Source organism: Melanostigma gelatinosum, assembly GCF_949748355.1.
Source record: "Melanostigma gelatinosum genome assembly, chromosome: 21".
NCBI lineage: Eukaryota > Metazoa > Chordata > Actinopteri > Perciformes > Zoarcidae > Melanostigma > Melanostigma gelatinosum.
Window position 1 is genome coordinate 18,148,237 of NC_136654.1, and position 26,489 is coordinate 18,174,725.

Sequence of the window (26,489 nt, forward strand, 5' to 3'; positions counted from 1 at the left end):
ATGAGTCGACATTTTACCGCTGTTTTCGGGTTGGCTATAGTTTTTCTTCCTTTACTGAGCAGTTCATGTCCTGCACAATGCAGCTGCTTCTTCCACAAATTAAGCGACGGGTCAAAAGCAAGGTAAATATGGTAATTTGTTCAATTGAATGTTGTTTGAATTTTATGCTCAGTATGTTAAATGTTTGTTTCTTGTGTGCAAAAGTGATTTTTACTTCAGCTTTCTTCTGTTAAATCACTCTGTTTAGTGGAGGATGAACTTGGAGTTGCCCTTTAATCTGCTTTGCTTGTTACTGAACAATAGATTACTTCGTTTTTCTCAAATATATGCTTTCCTATATTATTTTTTGAGGTCAAATGTAGGCAGGATATAAATTTGTTTTGTAATTAAATCCACTTAAACCCTTACAATTTGAAAGTAGCTTTAGTTTTGTTTCCCTTAACTGTCATATTAGAAACAATCATACTGAGAAATAACTAATATTTGTCTTTTTTTTTGCAGGAGTGTACTTTGCAACGATCCAGAGATCACTGTGGTTCCTCCAAACTTTCCCATAGACACATCAAAGCTGCGCATTGAAAAGACGGCAATCGCACGTATTTCAAGCGACAACTTCCACTACCTCAACAACCTGGAGTTTCTGTGGATGTCTTTCAATTCACTGAATTCACTGAATGTTGACAGTTTCCGGGGTCTTTACAACCTGGATGAGCTCCGGCTGGATGGCAACTCCCTCGCCTCCTTCCCCTGGGAGTCTCTGACTGATATGCCAAACCTGAGGCTCCTTGACCTACACAACAACAAGATCTCCACCATCCCTGCCGACTCCACTGTGCACATAAAGAATCTCACCTATCTGGACTTATCCAGCAACTCTCTGGCAACCGTTCCTGCTGACGTTCTCACCATGTGGCTGAGTGTGAAGCCGTCTCAGGACGCAGATTCCTCCAAACTAATTCTCGGTGAGGATCAAGCTGTGACATATTTGGATGCCGGAACGTATTCGTTTTAAGCTGCCTTGCATGACGACTACTTCTTTGACACCAGAAGTATTTAAAGAGTTAGGGATTAGTCTAATTATAGTTGTTGTGTACAGCGTGTCAAGATGTCACACTAATGTATTTTAACTCACAGCCACATGTACTTGGTCTTAAAGGGACTCTTTGGTGTCGTGTAAAGGCCATTCTACTAGATGGTAGTGGTTATAGGAGGATGCTTTTTCTCTTTGCTGACAACACTTTCTCACACCTCATCTCCTCTGCAGGTCTCCATGACAACCCGTGGCTGTGCGACTGCCGGCTGTACGATCTGGTCCAGTATCAGAAATCCCCGTCATCATCGGTGGCTCTCATCGACACCCGGCTGAGGTGCGCCGATCCGGAGAGCTTGTCGGGAGTTCTTTTCACCGAAGCGGAGCTGCAGAGGTGCCAGGGCCCTCGGGTGCACACGGCCGTGGCTCGTGTACGAAGCTCACTGGGCAACAACGTCCTGCTGCGCTGTGGCACAGTTGGAGTCCCCATCCCAGAGCTGTCCTGGAGCCGCTCTGATGGAAAGAAAATGAACGGCACCAGTGAGTTCTGCTGAACTGATTCCAGATGTGCTTGGGTTGGAAGAGTATCTATTCCTGTCCAAGTCAAAGTGTCAATGAGATTATTCTTTTTGTGCTAATCTGTTTGACTCGTCTGTGGGTGTCTGCTTTTTTATTTTTCAGTTCAGGAAGAGATTTCAAAGGAGGGCATCATTTGGTCGATTCTGAGCGTGCCTGCAGTTGCTTACCGAGACTCTGGGAAATATGTGTGCAAAGCAACCAACTTTGTCGGCACTGCAGACGCCATCATCTCTTTGGTGATCACGGATTCTTTTCGGTCAGAGGAAGCAGGTGGGGGGGTCTCTAAGAAGACCAGAGGGAAGAAACCCAGTGGCATTGGTAGAGCAGCATACCAGGAGAAACTTATTGTAAGATATGTTCCTCCAACCACCACCGCTGCCCTACCCATCGTCAAACCTCTCAACGGCAAAGGCGTGACTGGGAAGTATGAGGTCGAAAGCTACAGCATCTCTGACGCTGCTTCTGAGGGAAGAGGCAAGAGACCGGTGGAGCTGGATGCTCTGAGCAACTCAGCAGCCAATGCCTCGTCCTTACAGCAAGCTCCGGAGAAAAGGGTAGTGCGTTCGGTGAAGGTGATTGGCGACACCGACCATACGGTCTCTCTGAACTGGCGTGCCCCTACAGCCTCAAACATCACAGAATTCAGTGTCCTATATGCTGTATTTGGTGAGAGAGACATGCGTAGGGTCAACGTAGGTGCTGGAAAGAACCGAATCACCATTGACGGCCTTGTGCCAAGGACAAAGTACATTGCTTGCGTTTGCGTTAAAGGCCTGATCCCGAAAAAGGAGCAGTGTGTAATCTTCTCAACAGATGAGGCGGCCAGTGCCAGTGGCACTCAGAAGCTCATTAATGTGGTGGTGATAACTGTAGCGTGTGTGATCGCCGTCCCCCTGACACTGATTGTGTGCTGCGGGGCGCTAAAGAAGCGCTGCCAAAAGCTGCTGGGGCGGCAGTCCAAGGACATTCAGGACTCGTACGTCACGTTTGAGACCCTGGGCCCTGGGACCAAACCTAAAGGGATGGAGGGAGAGTATCTGACCAGGATAAATCCTGACAAATCCAACAGGTTGCTATCTGCAAGGTCCAGTGTTGACTCGGAGGCCACAGCCAGGACTGAGGGGCCACCAAATGAGTACTTCTGCTGAAACCAAACAAATTCCTCAACCTACAGAGGACGCACTTTGGTTTTTTTTTACCAGCCTGTGATGTAAATAGAGGAACTGCTCTGCTCAGAGACTCGAAAGACCGAGGACAGTGGTCACTGGTAGCTCAGTCAGCATTGGAGGAACTACGTTGTTCTATTTCATCCTTACTGACCGCCAGAGGCAGTGCTTAACACTGGATGTATCCCGTCTCGCGCATGCGCAGGTCGAATATTTATATCAACAAAGTCACGTGTGACCTCGGATGACCACCGTCATCTATAAGTTCCGGTGTCATCCTGAGCTCAGTCCTTTTTTCTTCTCGCGTCGCAGGTTAGCTACCATGGTAGCTTAAACAAGGATGTGTCTACGATCAAGACATATTAGAGCTCGTCGCTGTAGCCTTGTGACTACCGGTCGGAGTTGCGGTTCTCTCGCCCTCCAAAGGCTGCGACGAGCTGTCCCTCTTCGGAGGGAACGGTGTGTTCGCCGTTCGGACATCGAGCCCCGGACTGGTGGACGCCCCTATCATCGGTCGTCACCAGTCTGATAAGGGTCAGCTAAGTCGTGATGACAGCAATCGGTAAGATCGATTAACGTTGTTTTCTATAACAGTTGTTTGTTCCACGGTTGGCAGAGCGCTTCCGCTCTAGTAATCGAGTGGCGCGCTAACGAGAGCGTAGAATTACGCTGTCGGCCCGCCCTTCACAGTGTTACGGCTATCACAGTTAGCAGAGTGTTCCTGCTCAGGCAAACTTTGTGAGACACTAGTCCGCATTGGCGTTGTGTACATGGAGATTTAATCTTTACATCTGACGTAATTCGCAGTTAGCAGTGTCTTCACTCAGGCTAACTTGGATGCTAGCTGGGACTGCGTCCATCAACTTTGTAAACCTTACGGCTGTCACAGTTAACAGAGCGTCCTCGCTCAGGTTAACTCAGTGGAAAACTAGCTAAACAAAGCTGATACTGGGGCTGTAGCCATCAACTTTGTATCCTTACAGCTGTCACAGTTAACAGAGCGTCCTCGCTCAGGTTAACTCTGTGGGAAACTAGCTAAACAAAAGCTGATACTGGGACTGCGTCCATCAACTTTGTATCCTTACGGCTGTCACAGTTAACAGAGCTGTCACAGTTAACAGAGCGTCCTCGCTCAGGTTAACTCAGTGGGAGACTAGCTAAACAAAGCTGATACTGGGACTGCGTCCATCAACTTTGTATCCTTACGGCTGTCACAGTTAACAGCGTCCTCGCTCAGGTTAACTCAGTGGAAAACTAGCTAAACAAAGCTGATACTGGGGCTGTAGCCATCAACTTTGTATCCTTACAGCTGTCACAGTTAACAGAGCGTCCTCGCTCAGGTTAACTCAGTGGAAAACTAGCTAAACAAAAGCTGATACTGGGACTGCGTCCATCAACTTTGTATCCTTACGGCTGTCACAGTTAACAGAGCGTCCTCGCTCAGGTTAACTCAGTGGAAAACTAGCTAAACAAAGCTGATACTGGGGCTGTAGCCATCAACTTTGTATCCTTACAGCTGTCACAGTTAACAGAGCGTCCTCGCTCAGGTTAACTCAGTGGAAAACTAGCTAAACAAAGCTGATACTGGGGCTGTAGCCATCAACTTTGTATCCTTACGGCTGTCACAGTTAACAGAGCGTCCCCGCTCAGGTTAACTCAGTGGAAAACTAGCTAAACAAAGCTGATACTGGGGCTGTAGCCATCAACTTTGTATCCTTACAGCTGTCACAGTTAACAGAGCGTCCTCGCTCAGGTTAACTCAGTGGGAAACTAGCTAAACAAAAGCTGATACTGGGACTGCGTCCATCAACTTTGTATCCTTACGGCTGTCACAGTTAACAGAGCTGTCACAGTTAACAGAGCGTCCTCGCTCAGGTTAACTCAGTGGGAAACTAGCTAAACAAAGCTGGTACTGGGGCTGTGGCCATCAACTTTGTAGCATTACAACGATCACAGTTAGCGGAATGTGCTCGCTCAGGCTAACTCGGTGAATGCTAGTTATACTAAATCAACATTGAGGTTGTGCCCATTGATGGTTTTTACGCATTACGGCTGTCGAGTTCGCTCCGGCTAACTAGACTAAGCTAATACTCGGTGTGTCCATTGATTGTTGTAAACATTATGGACATATCGGTAGCGGATATCAGTTAGCAGAGTGCCCTCGCTCAGGCTAACTGGTAGCACACCAAGAGTTACAGCACCTGTCCAAGTGCCTCGCACTGTAAGGACTGTGGTTTTTTTTTGTCCGTTTTCACAGTAGCAGAGTGCTCTCGCTCAAGCTAACTGGTGGGGCACCAATATCTGCAGCAACTATCCAAGTGAAGAGTGTCCTCGCTCCCCTCTCACTATGAGGACTGTTTTCCTGACCTGTTCCACAGTGGCAGAGTGCTCTCGCTCAAGCTAACTGGTGGGACACCAATATCTGCAGCAGCTGTCTTAGGGAAGAGTGTCCTCGCTCCCCTCTCACTGTAAGGACTGTGTTCTTTTTGTCAGTTTTTCACAGTAGCAGAGTGCTCTCGCTCAAGCTAACTGGTGGGACACCAATATCTGCAGCAACTAGCTTAGTGAAGTGTCCTCGCTCCCCTCTCACTATAAGGACTTGCCTGGCCTGTTTCCACAGTGGCAGAGTGCTCTCGCTCAAGCTAACTGGTGGGACACCAATATCTGCAGCAATTAGTTTAGTGAAGAGTGTCCTCGCCCCTCTCACTATAAGGACTTTGCCTGACCTGTTTCCACAGTGGCAGAGTGCTCTCGCTCAAGCTAACTGGTGGGACACCAATATCGGCAGCAACTATCTTAGTGAAGAGTGGCCTCGCTCCCCTCTCACTGTACGGACTGTGTTCTGTTTTGTCCGTTTTTTACGGTAACAGAGTGCTCTCGCTCAAGCTAACTGGGGGGACACTAATATCTGCAGCAACTATCTTAGTGAAGAGAGTGGGCTTAGAGAGTGCCCTCGCCCCTCTCACTATAAGGACTTTGCCTGACCTGTTTCCACAGTTGCAGAGTGCTCTCGCTCAGGCTAACTGGTGGGTCACCAATATCCGCAGCGGCTGGCTAAGGGAAGAGTGTCCGAAGGATCACTCGCCACTGACTGCCCCCTGCCTGTTCTCTTAACATTCAGCAGAGCGCTCCCGCTCGGACTGATTTGGAATTCCGCATAAACTAGTGGGACAAGGGTTCCACCAGAATCGCGGCCATGTTAAACTCTCCCGGCTGTAGGACCTGTATAGCTCCTCTTCAGCCGGAGGACGGCCCTGACCTCTTGCCCTAGCAGGGAGAACCCAGGCAGGACCTGCGGCATCACGCCTTGAGCAGTAAGGTCTGCTAGGCTGGCCGAAGTGGAACACCTGATGCGGGAGGGCTACCTCCCCCTGTCAGGGCAGCTGAATCCAGACCAACCTACCCTGGTCATTTGTATGGCGCTTGCACGCCGGGCATACACAGCAGCTGGAACATCCACCTGTGAGTGCCTTCTTCAGGCACCTTCCCGCCCTCACCACCTTTTCTGTTCCTCCCTCCGAGGAATATCTGAGGGAGTTGCGTGCATGGTGGAGACACCAGGGCTCTCTCCCGCCTTACATCAGACCATGCAGGAGGTGGCAAATCTGGCCTTGCACGTATGCCAGCCAGTTAGACGACTATGGCGTCCATCAGTTTCCCCTGAGGAGACTCTGAGGCCCGATGCCAGGTGCCCTCGACCCAATGTCGGGTCAAAGATGACCTGCTATCCAGGGCTTAGGACACAGCAGCGCTGTGCACCGTATCGACAACTCCCTCTCCCACCTCATGCTTTCCCTCGCAGATTCTCTGCAGCGGGCTACTTCGACGCTTCTGCTCAGTGATGCTTCATTGCAGGCGTTTGCGCTCATATCAAGGGAACGTGGATGTATGATGTCCACCCTGGTTCAGACTCGCCGCCAGGTTTGGCTGGCGCAGTCACCCCCTATCTGAGACATGTAGGAGGACCCTCCATACTGTCCCAGTGGAGCCTGGTGAGCTGTTCGAGTCAGCTGCTGTACAGGCGCTTCAGCGGACTGTTAGAGCTAGCCAGACCTGGCAGCAGTTCTCTGGTCTTTGCAGGGACATGCCTGCACCCCCAGACCTAGGGGTCCCACTTTTGGCCCACAAGGCCGTTTCTCAGCCTCCAGCTTACCCTAGTAGCGCAACAGGCCTCGGCGTCCTGCTGAGAGGCCGGACCGCTACCTATACAACCCTACTTACGTCCCCGTCCCCCCCGGCAGGGGTGCCAGGAGATGTCTCCAGGCCGGCTGTCAGGGTTCTTTCTCCCATCAGCGGATTTCCAAGGGAGAGTGGTTCACGTCTATCGACGCCTGTTCCCATGGTGCATCACCACAACTTTCAGTCCTGGGTGCTTCCATTCGGACTCTCCCATCTCCCCATGGGTGTCCACAGTGTGTTACTGCTGTCCTTTCCCCCTGCAATCGCAGGGCGTGAACATACTGCCGTACTTAGACGACTGGCTGACCTAGGCGCCGTCCCGGCTTCAGGCGCCACAGGACACTGCTCGCCTTCTCTCACGTGGCCCGGTAGGCCTCAAGGTGAACATGGAGAGGAGCTACCTGAGCCCTTCTCAGAGCATAACCTTCATTAGGGTGGCCCTATGAGGGCCTGTCTGTCGCCCCAGTGCGGATGGCTGAACAGCCTTCACTTGGATGCCAAGTGGCACAGATACAGGGCAATAATATTATCGAAACAGTGTCTATTCATCTATTCACTATCCCCATGGAGGGAGTGCATATCTGGCGAACAGTGTCCCAGGAACCGAGCCCCAGGGGCTCGGTTCCATTCCACCAGGAGATTGTCACAACAGTTACCTGCCTCTCAAGGCGGGTGCAGGGTGACAGAACGGGACAGCCTGGGGGCAGTTGTCTGCTGAAAGACCGCAGGTCCAGGTTCTAGAGCTAGCGCTCGAGCACTTTCTTCCATGTTGAAGGGAAAGCATGTGCTTGTCCGGTGGACAGCACCTCTGCTGTGATTTCCCATGAACTATCGATGGGGCACCAGATCTGCAGAAGTTGCTACGGGGATCACCGTGGCCTTCTGACTTGGGAGGCCCCTCGCCTGACCAGCCTGTGGGCAATGTACCCACCAGGAGAATGGAACAAGGTTGTGGTTTTCCTGTTCCGTTACAAGCCTCCACCGGGAGAGTGGCGGCTGCATCCAGACGTGTCGACCCACTGCCCCCACTGGGTCTCCCTGACGGAGAGGACCAGCCCTCTGGGTCAAGATGCCCTGGCTCACACGTGGCCAGAGGATCTTCTTTATGCCTTTCCACCAGTCCCTCTGCTTTTGCTATAAGCTTGTCAGAGTTCTTCCCCGACAGGAGGGATCTCCTGTCACAACTAGAGGGTCGGATTTGGCGTTCCAATCCCTGCCGCCTTCAATTAGGGGTCACGGGAGGGCCCGACCGGATGCTGAGTGGCTGCATAGAACCAGTCTGACGGACTATTCTGAATGCCAGTGCGCGGTCTACCTGCCTGCAGTACAAGAAACAGGTGGAAGCTGTTCTCCGACTAGTGTGCGGCTCAGAACAAGGTCCCAGTACAGCGCCCCGTGCCTGCTGTACTGAGTTTCTACAGTCTCTCCTGGATAAGGGCCGGTCTCCCCTGCATGGGACCTACCCTTGGTACTGGACAGCTTATGCTTGTCCTTTTGAACCCCTGGCACAGGCGGAGCCTAGATGGCTATCAGCAAGACGGTTTTCTCCTTGCTGTCAATTCAGCTCAATGTGGGGGCGAGCTGCATGCCCTATCAGTGGAAGAATCATGTCTGAGGTGGAACTCAGAGGGCTTGGGTGTCACTTTCTGGCCTAAGGCAGTGTTTCTCCCAAGGGGGTGGATACGTTCACATATAAACCGGCCTATCCAGCTGGCAAAGTTGACCCCCCCCTCCCCCATCGGGAGAGGAGAGGTCAAGGCTGCTGTGCCCAGTGTGGGCCCTCAGAGCTTATATGGAAGCCACCGCCTGCATAGTCAGTTATGGTGAGCCTAAGAAGGGCTGTGCTCCTTTTTAAGAAAAAAAAGGAAAAACGGCACCTGTCCCACTGGATAGTGGAGGCCATTGCCGATACATACAAGGCGAGCGGCTGCGCTCGGCCATCCGGGGTGAAGGGTCACTACCAAGAGTGTCTCCACACCGAGGGCAAGCCTGAGTGGTGTACCTGTGGGGGATACATGTGCGGCGGCCTCATGGGCATCACCGAGCACATTCACCAAACACTACAGAGTTAACGTTGCCGACCCTCACCCACTGGGGAGGGTTCTTGGCCAATTTTCTCTGCCGGAGCTATAAGGGGTAGTTACTGTGCTTCCTCGTGACTCTTTTGGTATAAGTCATCCAGTGTTAAGCACTGCCTCTGGCGGTCAGTAAGGATGAAATAGAACGAAAGTTACGAACGTAACTACGGTTCTATGAATCCTGGATGACCGCCAGAGTTCTTGGTCACTCGGAATCCCGTGAACTCGCGAGAAGATTCCATAGGACTGAGCTCAGGATGACACCGGAACTTATAGATGACGGTGGTCATCCGAGGTCACACGTGACTTTGTTGATATAAATATTCGACCTGCGCATGCGCGAGACGGGATACATCCAGTGTTAAGCACTGCCTCTGGCGGTCATCCAGGATTCATAGAACCGTAGTTACGTTCGTAACTTTCGTTTTACAGCCTTGTGGGAATAAAAAACACCATTTTACACAATTTCAGTATTTACATGTGGTGTACAGTAAATGTGTGAAAATGTCTTCTTTTTTTTATTCATCATGCACTTTTAAAGTTGATGTTTTGCTGAGACAAATGTTGCACAAAACTGTTTAAAACCCAATCATTTTTATTTTTATTCCAAGATGTAACCTCTGCGTTGTGTTAAAATCTTGCTTTAGAACATAAAGTATTGAGGGAAAGGATTAACCAGTTATTAGTCTGTTTTGTATGTCAGTGTGAATTGAATGTGCCAGGTTTACTGTTGGGTCAAAAAACCTAAAATACACTATTACACTATTCTCCATTTTATAATGTGTAAATATTTGTGACCTGAAATATGTCTATGTATGAATGTACTGTATCAAAATAAATATTTTTTATATTGATATATTCAATGGAATTCAGTTCAATTCAATTTTGTTTTTTTATAGCCCCAAATCACAAATGTGCCTCAGAGGGCTTTACAATCTGTACACATACGACATCCTCTGTCCCAGAGTGCTCGCATCGGCACACGAAAAACCCCCAAAACAACTTTAACGGGGACAAAAAGTACTCTCAAGCTTTTTTTTTCTTACATCTCAGAATATTGATTTTTCGAACAGATCAATATGTATCTTGACTAAAGCAGAAATTAGCTTATGTGCATTAAAAAGTATCATTTAATGGCTGTAAATATATGCTATTATAAAGATTGCTAAATTTCAGTTCTAATGCCGACACCTATACCTGCGGGCTTTGGGTAGAGGCTGACATCGGGCTTCACTTAAACATTGCTTCCAATCTTTGTAAAACAAAATAAATACATAAATGCACTCAATTGTTATTATTAAAATAATGGTATGCAATAGATCGGCCTATTGTCTCCGATACTCGATCCAGCTGTTTGAGTTAATATCGAACAGATATCCAATATCAGTATCGGTGTCTGATCTCTGTTTGTTATTTTTGCTGTGCAAGTAAACTAACAATATGAGATCATTAACATATCTATATGCTTACATACCTACATACATCTGATTTAAACTCTTTCTCTCTGCCTGTTAAATGTTGAGCATGTACACCAATGCAAAGGAAAAATGCCTGTTAAAGATTGAAACCAAAGTGCTGCAGATTTTGTCCTTTTCCACATATTCTTTATATGCTGATATATATGCAACCTGAGAGGCAACCAGTGTTCAGATTATTGAGGTCAGATTACAGTCCTCCAGACATCTGTCTCTCTGTGTCTGTGCAGCCCTCCCTCTCTGTGCTGCTAAGCCCAACGGGCTCCGGCCCACTTAATACAGAAGTCCCTCCTGTCATGTCAATGCCTCCGCTTTGGTGCTGGACAAACACAATAAATTAGACTGACGCAAAGCAGTTTGGGGTCATACCTGAAAGTAGAACTGCAGTATCAAACTTAACCCCTTAAATCTTGGCTGAACATTTATGGGGAGTGTTTTCATGCTTTTGATGAGATTTGACAAAGTAGACGATTGCTAAATAAATAAATAAACCGTACCTATGTGTGTCACTCGGTGTCTTTAAGTGTTACGTCAAGCAAGATTAAGCTAATAGGCTTTCTGCTACACAGCCCCGTGTCCTCGCAGGCCTGTTTCACATGCTCCTGCAGGAATATGGACGCCTTCTATGTCGCATTACGTATCGCTTTGGTGTTTTATCTCATCGCCTCTGGATCATCAACGTGTCTGACTGGTTGCTCCTGCACAGATGACAACTTGGGAAGGTAAGTGACCACGAGAACTACACAAACTATGAAGAGGTTATGTGTTAGTCATAACACTGTTGTTTTAAATGTAACCTGCTCACCAAATGATTCTAAATCCTACAAACACTAAATGTGAGCAAATGGTGCATGTACATGTGTAGCTGTAGATAAAATATGCACTTTTCTTGTCTCAACATATCTCGTCTTACCACCCTAGGTCTTTACTATGTATGGAAACCTCCATGGGAAGAATACCAGAGGACATCCCACATGATTTCACGAAAATACGAATTGAAAACTGCCACCTGACTGAGTTACCTCGAGGATCTTTCTCTAAAGTTAGTGCCTTAGAGTTCCTCTGGCTGAATTTCAATGAGATCACACTTATGAACATAAAAAGCCTGGACGGGCTGGCCAACCTGACTGAGCTCAGGCTGCAAGGGAACAAGCTGACTTCAGTAACATGGACGGCCTTTCAGGACACACCGAAACTGAAGATTTTGGACCTGAAGCACAATCGACTGGACGTCCTCCCCGAACACGCTCTGAGACACTTACATGCACTGACCTACTTAGATTTATCCTTCAATCAGCTTAGTGTCATATCAAAATATGTCTTCATTGATTGGGCACTTTACCAAACAGCAGCGAAAGCGTGGGGTAAAGAAGGGATAGTCTCAAATGTGGTTCTGGCGCTGCATGACAACCCCTGGTTGTGCGATTGCCGCCTCATAGGCTTCGTTGAGTTCATCAGGGCGGTCAGCCCTCCCATCATTCTCATGAACTCTTCTTTGATGTGCTCGGGCCCCGCCTCCAAAGCTGACAAGTTTTTCCACGAGATCCAGTTAAAAACATGCATGAAGCCGGCGGCCTCTGCCCCAGAGACGAACATCACTTTACCTCTCGGAGCAAATGCAACACTCACATGCTTAGTAAAGGCCAGGCCAGGCCCAACTATTCAGTGGATGTACACTCTGAAGATTATAAGAGGATCTGCAGGTAACAGTTTATTTGTACTATCCATTAAATAGTTGTGAACCTGCTCTGGGAGCACTTAACGTGGTATATGTTGTACTTTCAGGCTGCATTATGAAAAGATTCATGAGCAACAGCGTCTTGAGGGTTATCGATGTTTTTATCAGATATTAACAATCCTCTGATTTCAAATCTGTGACGCTGTGGTTTCTACTTGCAGCTACAGAGACTCACATAGACGAGGAGACCGTCACCTCTCAGCTGGTGATCCCCTCTCTTCACCTGGCAGACCGAGGACTCTATACCTGCATGGCCAACAACTTCATTGGCAACTCCTCTGTCAGCATCACAGTTAACATCAACTCCTTCAATTCCTCCGCTCTTCTCACTCCACCTGTCCCCATGTTGTCTTCCGATGAGAATATCAACATTGACATCCGCATCACCAAGCAGACAGTTTACGGTATCACCCTGGAGTGGTACGCAGTAACAGACAACCCCGCAGAAACTTGGTTCACCATCCACTTTGGCAAATATGACTCACCCAAAAAGGAGATGATCTACATTGGTCCCGGCATCAACAGCTACACTGTCAGCGACCTGCTTCCTGTCACCAAATACGAGGTGTGCGTGACCCTGAAGAGCCATCCACCGAGGGAGGGCCAGTGCATCGTGTTTGTGACAGGAAGTGACATCAGTGAGCTGGAGCAAAGAGCGAGACTCATCCACATTATTGTTATTGTGTGTGCCATGGTGCTGGCAGTGCCGGCCGGCATGTACGCCTGCACCACGGAGGCTAGATTCAGCTGCGTGGATCGCTGTGCTAATCTGTGGAGGAGGCGCAGACTGCACAGAAAGAACCTGCAGGGAACGTCCGAGAGGCAAGGCACTTTTGACAGCCTGCAGGCAGCCAGCGATGAAGACCTGTGCAGGGACTCTGAGGAAAAGCCGAAAAAGAGGCGGAAGTCTGAGGACAGGTGCAAAGGTGGAAGTGCAGCTCAATTGTACTAGCATCAAAGTCACGAAATGTACATCCATGTGTATTTGTAAATAATGTCAGTGTGCATCTCTTGTATTGTTATTACATTATTACATTTTTCAAAGATCATATTCAGAAGCTCTGTGACTGGATGTAACACTAATACACTCATGAGAGGCATAGACCGGAGCTATTATAGATATTGTAGTCATCATGTAAATATATCGCAAGCTATATCAGCTCAAAGTGGAGATGCCTTTCTTCCTTATTTTGCATTATCTGAGTCAATAACAGAAAGAAGTTTGTGATAAAATACATTTGACAGTTCTTTGGCTTCATTTGTTTTCTTAAAGTTTTTATACTTAATGCAAAAAATCCTGAATTTAAAATAATGTAAATAATAATTATTGTGTATATTTATTTATTGTCAACCAAAACTGAATTGTAAGTGTGATATGTGTGAAAAAATATATTTTTGTTGTTTTTTCGCAGACTCCAGCAAATTCAATTCCAGCTCCAACTCAAGATTTGCTGTCTTGTAATGGAATGACATGATGTTTGATGTGGATTAAAGAGAAGTCAGAGATGAATGCTGAGACATACTCAGATTTTTTAGCACAATCACTCAGCGGATTTGTTACATAAGCAGTGTTTTCCCGTGCTTTTATACATACACCCGTAAGCAGATTAAAGTGATTTTCTATCTGAATCCTAGTCAGCAGGACATGATATTTCCATTTAATGACAGCTTCAAGCTCACTGTCTGTCTCCATGTCAATTGGAGGCAAATAAAAATGTCATATAACATATTTCTAGCGGGACATAAAAAGTCATAGTTTAGTATGTCATAAAAATGTCATTAGAAACAGGAAAGTGTACACATGAAGGACTTTTTTATTTTGTTGTTTTCAATGTACATACTCAGAAATACACATGAAATATAAGGCAAACAAAGCTGACCGAAGGTAAACATGAACTACAGTATAATATTCTGTCCGGCACAAAGATGCAAGTTTACTTCGCCTCCCAAGATTTCACAAATGTCCTTCTCGAACTTAAACCAAAAAATAGCCTCTGGGACAAAATTGAGCACAGACCAAATCATTTTCAAATATTTATTCAAAATCAAGACGGTACAAAGACGGTACAAATATGTTACTTCAAAAGGACCAAGCAAGTGAAATGTATAGTTGAGATGCATAGTTTATCTCAACTTATTTCAGATAGCTATGAGTTAAGATACAGTCAGATACAAGATATGGGCAACAGCAATTAACCAACTCTATTTTTAGGTGCCTATATTTGAAGGCATTGAAGGTACACATGGTAAGTAACCACGAGAGGAACCAAGATGTTCGACACAGACTCTATATTTCCACATCTATATCTATGAAAATGTCTCAGCAGGCATCGGGACCTGTGCTTTGAACATCTTAAGTGGAGTTAGATGGTTTCATTTGTTCCTATTTACTTCTACAAGATACAACAGGGAAATGCTCATATCTTGTCATACATGCATATATATATATATATATACATTTAAAATGGACATGTGTTATTGATAGAAAAGCATTTTTCTAGAATTAAACACTCAAATGAATAAAAGCAACTCTGTTAGCTTGTGTTACTGTGAAAACCTACAGTGGCACATTGTAATTATACAAAAGAGCAACCTCTCAGCTGTCAAGCGGCTGATGTAACACAGTAAAAAATATTAAAACAGGTCCTTTAGCACTTTATAAGAAGCATGTTTTTCATGACTGTGTCATTCAGCTGCGCGCTCCAGTGAGCAAGAGGAAAGGTTTTTTTTGTCGGATATTTTTTAAATTACACTTTTCAGGAAGTTATGCAACTTATACACAGTAAGTCTTAGTAATCCTCTCCCTGGGCAATTTACATTAGTGCTTCTTATTATGTAATCTTCCTAGAGATGGCAGTGTGGTGAATTATTTACCATTATACCACACAGACTCAAGCGCTCTCCTCTCTTTACCCAAGCCAGGTCGACTGAGGATGCCCACTTGTTTCATATCTCATCTTAAGACATCAAATATCTGTAAACTTTCCTTTTCTCCATTTACTCATGAATATTCCACAGGTAGGCCCACCCTACCAGATCATCACATAAGGGTGAGAAGTCTCGGACAGTAGATCAGCTAAGAGCAAGTAGAGTCGCCAAAGGACCTTTAACAAGACGTTTGTATGACAGAGTTAATAATAACCTTGGTTGCTCTCAATCATTTTCTGCTCAAGCTTCATTTTAAGCTCTGACACCAGAGCAGAGCTCATATGTCCCTCTTTACGGCGATTCGATTTAGCTTTTTTGGAACCTTTGGAGGCCAGCACACCAGATATGGTCGGGACCGCCAGGGGCCTCTCATACAGCCGTGTGATACATGGGGGCGGGGGAGCACTGGGGGGGGGAGGCTTTGGCCGTGGGCTTCTCTCTTGGTTGACAATAAGGAACTTATCTGCAGGGTTGCTGAATTTGAGAACAGGCATGTTGAAGATCCAGGGCTGCTGGTCCCTGGGTCGCCTCTTAATGATGCGACGTGCCGGCGTGATCCTGTTTGACTTTGAGTTTCGCATGTACATAGCCGCAGAGATCAAGGCAGTCACCCCTACCAATAAGCTAATGACAACAGTGACCATGCCTAGAGCTTTCATAGGACTGCCCCTACTTTTCATTAAAAAGGCTGCCATAGGCCCCTTGAGAGGAGTCTGTGAAAGAGCACAATACAAAACAGTTTAAATCAAGTCCAAGGGACTGAATCCAAGTGTTGACGGAGCATTTGTCCAAAGCATGCAAGCATGAGATGGATGCGCAAAGCACTGACAGAGGAGGCCCAAACAACATGTCTACCAAAAATGTGACTCACTCACAATCACACTCAAGTCATCCATCTTGCTCCTGTTCTACAATACAGGACTGCTAGTGCAAAGCTAAGAACTATGCAGAACACTAGTTGTTGGGAATGCGTCTGGCAGTGCGGTGCATTGGGATTTCTCTTCGGTGTGTGACTGATGAGGACTGAACAAGAACGATGACAGTTCATGAGAACAAAAAATGGGGAGATGTGCATATCTGTGAGATAAAAATGGAGTTTAAGTGAGCAAATCCAGGTTTGAATCCAAAGAAAAGTGCTTCATCTTTGTCACTTTGAGTCACCAAAAATATGTAAAATCGACAAAAGACTTTCACTATAATGTTGTATTCTCCTTTCAAATGTGCTCCAGTACTCTTTTACAGACAATAGCTGGTCAGTCAAAAAATAGACATCTTTTTAAAGGTTATAAATAAGTAACGAGGTACAGGTGTCAGATATTTCTCACTTGAGTCTGCGCACCACTTTGATATAGCTACTCTCAGGGTTGATTCGGGACTTTTTCACTGAGCTACAGTACAGGATTGTGGATATGCAGATTGTTAGTAAAATGAGGGAAGTGACAACGCTGAGACAAATTCCAAAAACAGTCAGCGGACGCTTGCTGAGGCCCATGAAGTATGAAACAATTCGACCTTTGATCTGAAAAGCATGATACACAACACAGAAACAACACCAAAAACACCGAGTCATCTGATCATGTAGTGAAGGAATGAACGCACGGTGAAAACAGAGAGTAACATACGCGAATGACTGAAAACTTTAAAGGACAATGCTGCTGTTATTTTATATTTCATATTAATATCTTAAAATGTACTGAAGAAACAGTATGACTTCATGCAATAAGTATCATTCGTGCAGCCATGATAGCCTTATGGTTTAATCCTCCGTGCCATAAAACTCCAATATTGTCCAAAAGCGATGAAAAACACAGAAGACCTCGATGAACATGGCAACTGTAATTTATTTAGAAAAAGACTAAATTGTGACAAATGTCATATATAAGTGATAAGTAATTAATATGAGCAACCTTTGTGTTGTCAAAATGTGATAATAAAAGCATAAAAATGGCCGGCATTATCCTCTTAAGAATATGAGATCAATGAAGTGTGACTGGCTGAAACAAGGATGCTGAATTAAGCAGCTTGCGTGGCATGACGACAATGCATTTTATGATATGGTAAACTGCTTGAATCTACAGCTCGTGCTGCCTAAAGCTTGAAATAGAAAGCGCTGCGAGCATGCTTGCAAGTCAGAGCTAAGTCTTACCGCCTCTGTGATATCGATGTTGACCACAGCTGTTGTGCTGAAGGATGGAGAGCCTCTGTCCCTGGCCTGGACCACCAGAGACCACTTGCAGTCCTTTTGCTTGGTGATGTTCTGCACAATCTCCATGGTCTTGATGTACGGCTTCAGCTTGATCTCTCCGGTGTCTGCGTTGATATCAAACGCATTGTCAGGATCGGCCGTCATGATGGAGTATTCAATGACGTTGTTCGGGGACTCTGCATCTTCATCCACTGCCTGTGAAAAGTAGCAGAATAACACATAAGGGATGCATACTTCGATCAGTGTGGTAAGCTGCATACTAGACAGCCAACTTTAAGTCGATTCATTTAACATTATACATTTTTTAAGAAGAATTAACATGATGTACCTCTACTTTGACAGGTGAGCCAATAATCATGGTCTTTTCCAGGAGATTTTCATCAAATGCTGGAGAGTGGTCGTTCATGTCGAGGACGGTGACAAAGACTTCAGACAAGCTGTACTTTCCCTCCGAATCTTCAGCCTTGACGTAGAAGTTGTATGTGGACCTAACCTCTGCATCGAGGCTGGTCCAGGGCTGCGTGGAGATGAGGCCTGATGTCCGGTTGATGGCAAACCTGCAGGTTCAGAGCAAGGTGGCACAGTGTATGAGTCATAACCACAGCTGTCCACTCTGCGTCATTCCAGTTGTTTTCGCCAATTATGTTGCGTTTGTTTGTCATGACAGTTTGTTTGTTTCGCTCTTAAATTATACATATTATTCCAAAAGTGGATCACAGACTCGGCTGTGATGTCATATATTCCGTGAAAAATCGTATGGACCTCAATCATGTCACATGTATGATATGACATCTCTTTAAGAAATGAATTCGTAGCATGGCTGTGGGTTTGTGCTCTCAAAGTGCTCTCCAGTTCAATTTTGGGCTCACGGCCATTTTATTCAGCTGCCTCAATTTCTACTGTGAAAATTCACAAGTTGCCTTGAAACTGATAACTTTCACACAATTAACTCAAGTCACTGCTTCAAATAATTCTCACTTTTCTTACACTGCATGCTGCCTTGCTTCTCAAAGCTGCCATTTCTGTGGCTCCAGCTGTCACATTGCATGTTAATTGGCTCTCCCTACGTGAGACGGGCCTGTCTATTTTTAAACCTCCAATCCAATTAGGAGATTAGCCAGCATCTTGCAGCCATTTTAGAGCGAGTTGTTTGTGTAGCAGAGGGGCCAATCACATGTTTTTAGTCTATGAAATGTGCTTTGAGGAAGTGCAAGTGTTATGTATCTGATCAGACCAAACATAAACTGGCAGGAGTGAAAGGTTTTTACTTACAAATCTGATCCTGATCCATAAATCGTGTATTTGACTTCACCCCAGGGCCCTGAATCTGGATCATTTGCCTAGAGGACGGGACAGGACAGAGATTAAAACCCCAATACTTATCGCACACACAATAAAGTGTGAAACATGTACACTTTGTGAGAAAGATTATTGATCAATCTGATACATTTAATCAAAAAATCTGGCAGGGAAAGAACTCAACCAAGGTGACTGAAGGTGGTCCATTTAGATGTTTTTACTGGCTGGCTGAGGATAAAGCTAGGGTCTTAAGCTCATGTGGGTGGGGCAGGCTATAAGTCTCTTCCTGTGATGAGTGGGGATGGAGGTATAGGTCAGCAAGATTAACCTCGGGGCAAAACTAAGCTTTTTTACCCCACACTGATGCCTGGTTGCAGGATACATACAATATAAAGGAACGGAGGAGACAAATGTGCCAATATTACGATTAATGAAAGCCCTGCTTGAGTTATAGCAAGAAGCACATGCCAGACCAACAAAAACAAAGCCAGGGAGCAGTGAGCTCTTTTTTGTCTGGCAACAACCTGCTTTCATCTAATGAACCGCACCGAGTAATATGCATTCATTGGAAGGCCGTTGGATTATATCATCACTTTGGTCGGGTTAAAGCAGAGTTTAATCATGATTGACTCACCGTTACGCACACAACACTGGAGCCTCCGGCAGAGTTCTCAGGGACCCTGGCGATGTAATACTCGGAGGTGAATTTGGGGATGTTGTCGTTGGTGTCCAGCAGGTTGATCACTATGTCAGCTGTCGCACTGAACCTCTCAGGAGTGTCGATCTCCACCGCGAGCAGCTGCAGAGAGAGACAACGTGTGATTAGATCAGTGCCTCAACAACAACACTAGGAGTCACACTAGGAGCTCTGTGAGACTGAAAGGTTCATTGTAAAACAAAACTGCTCGATATCAAAATTTGTTTTTGATTCAACACGTTTCGCGGGTCATAAATGATGAGTTTATCCAAATTCATACATTGTTTTTTCAGGAAAGCTCTACGCATTGCACCTTTAACCTAAGAGACTGGGCCTTGGGATTAGTGGTGAATTGTTATATAATGTAATACAAGTTTTTACAAAACAAGTATTATTGTTTTAATATTATTACAGTCAAGCGTGTGCTTGTCAATGTAGTACTAACAATCAAAGTAGCACAGCTGAGGCTTAAAAGAGTGTCATTCATGCTGAAAATATTTGATCATAAACCACATTGTTGGACGAATTGAAATTTTGACCTGATGAAGGTGCTGGATGGAAAGTTAAGAAATCCTGAAACTGTTTATGAAAATTCATTTTGCAAGCTCTTACTGATAATACTCTGTTTTGTATTGTTATGAACTGGAGATCTTTGGGTTTTGGGCTGTTTGTCAGGGAAACCAAGCGATTTGAAGGCATCATCTCGGGCTCTAAGCAAAGCAAATAATCGGTTGATAAAATAGTTTCAGCCCCAGATTAAATATCTGAATCATTAGTGATATATAAAGTCAAACCTTAAAAGAGAGGGTTCTTCCCTTTTCAAAGTCGATGCCAGATGTGTCCTCCACAATGATGGTCACCTGCGCTTCATTGAGGACGGTCTGAGGAACCACTCGCAGGACCCGACTCGGCCCCACTAGCCTCAGTTTAAATTTAGCGTTTGCTCCCTGCAAAGAAAAACAAACAGCAGAATTTAGAAAACCGTAAATTTGTAAAGTAAATAAGCTTCCGAGAAAAACATCTGGCAGATGTGTTGATGAATGCATGTTCGTTGAAGAAGAGCAAGAACACGCAGCCCAATACACATCTAGAATCAAAGGATGCGTCGGGGAAATGTGGGAATAAACTGTACCTGATCTGAGTCATTGACGGTGATCTTAAAGCCTCGCAGGATCTCCCCTGCAGGAGGATGCTCGTACATGGTGACCTCAAAGTTGCTCTGTGGTCCGTTCTGCCCGTAAAAGGTCGGAGGGTGGTTGTTGAGATCCACCACCCGGATCGTCACTGTGGTAACGTCGTAGTCCTGCTGCTGATCGTTAGGTCCTACCTCAGACGCCTGGGTTCAAAAATGATCAACGCAGTCAGTGGTAATAATAGCAGGTTACAAGAAACAACTGCGAGGAGACTGAAAGAAGAAGAAAAAAAACATTACCTTGACTATAATTTCATACAATTCATTTCTCAGCAGAGTTGGAAAAGTCGACAGAGTGATGCATCCACTGGTGCTGTTGATGTCAAAGACACCATCACTCCCTGAAAGGTGATTAAAGACATGTTGTGAATGTGTCTGATAAAAGATAGCTCAACGTGGATTTCATCTCTTGCTGCATTGATCTTACCATTCATAATGGAATAATGTATTGGGCTAGGGTTGCCTTGATCTCCATCTTTAGCGTACAGTGTGAATATTTCAGAACCCTGGACGACAGAAAATGTAATTAGTCGTATCCAGACTTACTGCATGTGTGTAAAGAACAAGAGGAAGACTCTTACAGGAACTGAGACTTCATAGACGTAGCCAAAGTAAGGGGTTCCTATGAAGGATGGAGGCATGTCTTGGGCATCAAGTACATTGATTGTCATGGTGGCTGTCGAGGTCAAAACCTGGTGCTTCTCCTTGTACTTTCCACCTCCATCCTGAGAAAACAAACAGTGAGGCAGAAGGGAGGACATCAAGTAATATCTGCAGCATTGAGGTATTTTTTTAAATCCCTGTACAGAGATTTTATTTTACTCTGAGCACTTTCCCTATTTTAACCCGACTAAAATCATATCGTTGGAGGCCGAAAGTAACCAAATGTCGAGCTTGAAAAGCTTTGATGATTTTCCGTTGACAATCACAAATAAACCACTCTTAGCATGTCAAAATCAGTCCAGCTTGGACAGTGGAATTTGTCATTTAATTTGCATGGATATATGTTCATTATAATATTTTGCTTCCGTGACAGCGAAAGATGCCGTCTCATTCTGTGTGGAGAAAATGCTGCCTTGTGTTGTTTCAGTTCAACCGTCAGTGAGTTAAACTGATTATACTGATGGTACTGGTTGCGTCACAAATCTTCTACAATCATATATTTGATCATTGATGCAACTTCTCAGGATCTGATTTGTTCTTTCACGAGCACTACTGACATCATGTATGTTATTCCACAGGCGTACAGGCTAAAAAAAGCCTCTCTATCATTATTACTCACAATGGAAGTATTACACTTCGGGTTATTCACACTGGAAGAAACACTGTCAACACGTCAGACTCCCATTTGCTTCACATACTGAGATTGTGGAAATTCTGAAAAGCGTTGATGTTCAGAAAAGCTTATTCGTGACTGAACTTGTCGTGACTTTTGGCGAGCAGCAGATGTGTCGCTGAGCTGCTCTTTGGACAAAGGTTGTTGGGGTTATGGATAAACTATGGTAAGCTGCTGCTCACCGCGTGAATGTGTGCGTTAAGGCACCTGTGAAGACAAACCCAAAGACAAAGGGTGTTATGTGCGATGTCTCACCTTTGCAACCACGGTCACGAAGTGAGTAGGCGTGGTCTCGTAGTCCAAAGTCTCCCCAGGTTTGACTCTTAGGATCCCGCTGTTCCCACCGATGGTAAACTTGGCAAACGGTGAGGTCTGATCATGTAAAAAGCCACACAGTTTCAGTAGTAAGGATAGGGTTTTTTTTAATCTCACAGTTGATACATGAACAGTAACAACTACTGCGCTGTCAGCTGTTGCCTGGACCAAACCTAAGCCCCTATTTAGCCTTCAGTGCTTTACTCAAATGTAACTGAAAATGAATCCACTAAAGTAAAACCATTTCCCGACTCTCTGGTGTGAGATTAATCTTTCCCATCCACACACTGTCCTATTACTCGAATGCCCTTTTCCTCTTTCCACATGGCAGCACAGCTCTCACGATGCCAGCTCGACCTCTGGTCTCACGCCCGAGTGTTAAGGCCACACCAAGTCAGTTAACAGCATCGTCATGTCGACAACAATGGTGCAGTTTTTACAATAAATAACCTGTTTTTTTTCTTTTTAAAGAAAAACAATAGAAAAACATCAATGAAAGGATTTGTGAACCGAGAGGATGAACCTGTTGGTAGACTTCAGGATGCATCACAGTGTAAAAGCAAAGAGGTCAGGAGATGTAGGCTGGAGCTAAGCTACAGTAAATGTGATTACTAACATTTTACAATCACAATGAAATCAACTGTGGGCCATGTGCAAGGAGGCTGAAATGAATCAAAGCCCGGAGATGTTTTTCCACCCAAAGCCCGAGTAAAGATAGATGCAGCAGTCTGAGCAAGACAAACTAAAATGATAAATTACATTAAGGAAATATTTGGGTGTATTGAAAATTTGGATAATTCTCTTCACCTGAGTCTAAATCAAGATTTACTGTGTACAATCCAACACTGAGCCGCCAGTGTGTTCCTGAAATGTGGTGGCACAAACACTTCATTTTTCTATCTGGCACAGAATTTCACTGAGACAAAGCTTTAGAGAGCCACAACTGTGCATCATTAACAACGAAGCTGGAGGGTTACCTGTAAATAATATGAGACGCTGCCTCCTGAGCCCATATCTCTATCTGCTGCTTGGACTCTGTAGATGCTACTTCCCGGAGCGGTATCCTAGAAGAGGCAAGAGACACTTCATTTTCAATCATTGTTCATTATTTAGAGGTCGTATTGTATTTATCATATTATATTGGATGGATTTATTTGATATATACTGTACCTCTGGGATGTCAATGATGAAAGGCAGGTTTAGAAATGCGGGTGGTTCATCATTGGCATCAGTGACAAACACTCTAACTGTCTCAACAACCTGAAAGCAAAAATAAAATGAATGACCACAAACAAAAACTCAACATTTGGTATTTATTTCACGACACAACTCTTGTTATGTAGGTGTAAATATCATGTATCATTTTTGTTTTTCTTTCACATACAGATTGTGGTGTCAATGATGTGATTAATTCAAGACAATAGAGTAAACATAAATATGTCACAAAAACGATATAAACTTACTTTATTGCGACCGTCTGTTATGCTCACGAGCACTGAGATTTCAGCTTGCTTCTACAAAGAAAAGGCGAACGTCACTTTGAGGCACAGCGGTGGCAAATAGCAGTCAAACTAAGCGTCCCATCGACAGACTCACCTCTCTGTCGAGCTCCTGAATCAGAGTCACCTCTCCTGATTTGGAGTCCACCCTAAAATATTCTTTGGAGCCCATTTCAAAAGTCAGACCAAATCGCACTGGATCTCCCTCTGGATCTGTACCATTCAGAATGTATATCTGTGTCCCTTTGTGGTGAAAATGACAGAAACAATAAAGTCAAACAAAAACATGACATTTCCGTGTTGATTAAAACCATGTGGATCCTGCGTTTCAATTCTTGTTTTTTTTCATTCGGTGTAAATCGAACGTTGAATAATCCAGTCACCTGATGAGCCACCGCCCATATTGTTTTCGTCTCGTAAATCTTGACGTACGTCACAATCCAAAAGGTGTTACAGTGATTAGCTGGTGCCTCAATACCATGTGTGACAATTTCATCTTTACACCTATACGCCTGCAAATATAATACCTTACTGAAATGAACCAGATCTGTAATTACTACAACGAGACTTACCGACTGGTGTATCCTCAGAGATGCTGAACGAGGCCATATTCCCATGTGTACTGCTGGGCCCATTATCATAAAAATACGGAGCATAGTCTGATTGCCCTGTAAACAAACAAGCATGCTCCAAGTTACTTGAGCAGAAGCAAGCCTATATACTGCATACATCTGAAAATAAATCACAAAAGCCACATCAATTTGTCTACATATTGTTCTATTTCTAATGGAAATGCTGATATAATTAAGACATAACTGTTGTACTCACTTGCTAAAAAGGGCAGGAACCGAAAGCAGGGAGTAGGAGGACGATGGAAATATGAATATATTTGGATGGAACTTTCTACGATCACAACACAAACATACTATCACACATTTAGAGATGAGGTACAGGCAGCATGAGCAGTCTACACCAAGGTGGACAAGCCCTTTAGGATTAACCAGATAAGATCAAGACAAGAAGTCTCAACCACACACACAAAGAACAAAAAGAAAAGCCTTACCCAAAGTGAAGTGAAGCAGGAGGACAAACAGTACAGCATGCGTTTTCTTTTCTTTCTTCATCCTGGTGGGGAGGCACGGCTTGGCTGGCTCATGTGGAAGGCTTGGTGGAGGGAACGCGAGCAGCGAGTGCACTTGCCCTTCTGGTGGCGTCTCAGCAGCTCAGGAGGAGGAGGCTGGGGAAGATTCTCAGCCACTAATCCAGTGACGCATCCCTTCCCTACACAGACATCTTACACCGCACTGCTCCCTCTCCAATTTTGATCTGGAAAAACTATGCGTGGAGGGATGGGTGTTCAGGTTTCACACAATATGGTGTGATCGTCACACCTCTGCAGACATGTGAACATGCACACACGAGGCACTGCATCCGTGATTACTGTTAAATGAAAGGCTTTATAACATAATAGACTTACTGAGGCGTCTGCGTTACAGTTGAGTGTTTGAAATTGAGATGCTAGTATTAAGCTTGCACTGGTAACCTCAAACATCCTTTCTGTCACCTGCTGCACATTTGTTTCTCTTTGGACAAATGGCGCGTTTGGCTCCTCTGGCTGATGGTTTCAACAAACTCATTCACATGTAGCGAGTCCCACTGGCCTGAGCTTCCCCGTGGCTGCACTCCTTGGCAGCTACAGCTGATCAACACAAGCTTCGGCTGCACTTGTGGATCCGTGATGCCGTTACAGCCAAGAGGCTTATATGGACCCTATAAAGCCCTGTGACCTGTCAATCACTATGCCCCAATACACAAAACAAAGCTTTACTCAGCATCATTTGATTTTACATTTCCCAGCTGCGAGCCTACTTTACATTTTGAGTTCATACTGTCATGTTACAGAGGATGTTTGCCACGATCACTGTCTACAATGATGAGAACTCCTCCTGCTGTGAATCACTCGCAGTTTAAGGAGGTCAAACCAAAACGCTGCTCTCACATTCAAAGAGATAACAATGAACCCAATAATAAACAGCTGCTCTGATTAAAAAAAGACCAAAGTAGAAAACTGAGTGTGACGTTAAGATCTCGCAATCATATCTGATGACGGCCAAGAGCTCGAAACGTCATACTTTTTATTGTTTGACACAATTTGGACGAGTTTTGCACCTTTTTTTCCGGAGCCGCTGATAAGCAGGCATCATGCGAGTACACGTGTCCCTGCTATTTCTGTGAGGTGTTTTAAGAGTATTGACTGAACCACGTAGAGGTGCTGACTTGTGCACTTCCTATACTTCCTATCACAGGTATGAAAATAGTGTCTGACGCTCGATGACACGCTCAATGCTCTCACCGGTTGGCAGCCAACGACGAATCGGCTCTCGCTAAAATAAACAGAGAATCTATGGACTGCTCAGTGTTGATAGTGCAGACACAATCACCTGGTCAAAGATTTCAGGCAAAAAATGTATGGAAGAACTCGGCATAATGCATATTTGTTTTATCCAAATAAATAAAATGCTTAAATTCAAGAAGACGTCCCGCATTCAAAATATTACTGAAGTAAAAGTATTATCAGCAAAATGTTCTTATAAATGAATAGTACGAGTGAACATTAAGCAGGACGTCCCCTTTAGGAGAGTTACATATTCTATGATCGGAATGTTATTACTGATTCATTAACATGAACGCAATATGTTTATGTTGTAGTTGACTGAGGTGGAGCAAATTTGATTTGTTAGAGAAGAAACAGCAGGATGACGACAACTTTCT

At 45.0% G+C, this 26,489-nt stretch overlaps 3 protein-coding genes across 3 annotated transcripts; 2 read left to right on the top strand and 1 right to left on the bottom strand.

The window, feature by feature from the left end:
- Positions 1 to 2,757, top strand: lrit1b (leucine-rich repeat, immunoglobulin-like and transmembrane domains 1b; the record flags this gene model as incomplete). Its single annotated transcript, XM_079293367.1, has 4 exons — positions 1 to 122; positions 502 to 962; positions 1,265 to 1,570; positions 1,712 to 2,757. 4 exons carry the CDS (start codon positions 1 to 3, stop codon positions 2,755 to 2,757), a joined length of 1,935 nt encoding a protein of 644 aa, XP_079149493.1.
- An 8,362-nt stretch (positions 2,758 to 11,119) lies between these two features.
- Positions 11,120 to 13,197, top strand: LOC306795312 (leucine-rich repeat, immunoglobulin-like domain and transmembrane domain-containing protein 2; the record flags this gene model as incomplete). Its single annotated transcript, XM_079293786.1, has 3 exons — positions 11,120 to 11,229; positions 11,429 to 12,210; positions 12,407 to 13,197. 3 exons carry the CDS (start codon positions 11,120 to 11,122, stop codon positions 13,195 to 13,197), a joined length of 1,683 nt encoding a protein of 560 aa, XP_079149912.1.
- A 2,179-nt stretch (positions 13,198 to 15,376) lies between these two features.
- On the bottom strand, positions 15,377 to 24,841 carry LOC306794536 (cadherin-related family member 1a; the record flags this gene model as incomplete). The annotated part of the gene is made up of 17 exons (XM_079292645.1): positions 15,377 to 15,886; positions 17,320 to 17,574; positions 17,708 to 17,936; positions 18,652 to 18,719; positions 19,313 to 19,477; positions 20,170 to 20,322; positions 20,508 to 20,711; positions 20,808 to 20,908; positions 20,995 to 21,073; positions 21,149 to 21,292; positions 22,159 to 22,275; positions 23,196 to 23,282; positions 23,389 to 23,478; positions 23,682 to 23,732; positions 23,815 to 23,960; positions 24,290 to 24,385; positions 24,781 to 24,841. The coding sequence occupies 17 exons, from the start codon at positions 24,839 to 24,841 to the stop codon at positions 15,377 to 15,379; spliced, it is 2,556 nt and encodes an 851-aa protein (XP_079148771.1).
- Between the last annotated feature and the right edge of the window lie 1,648 nt (positions 24,842 to 26,489).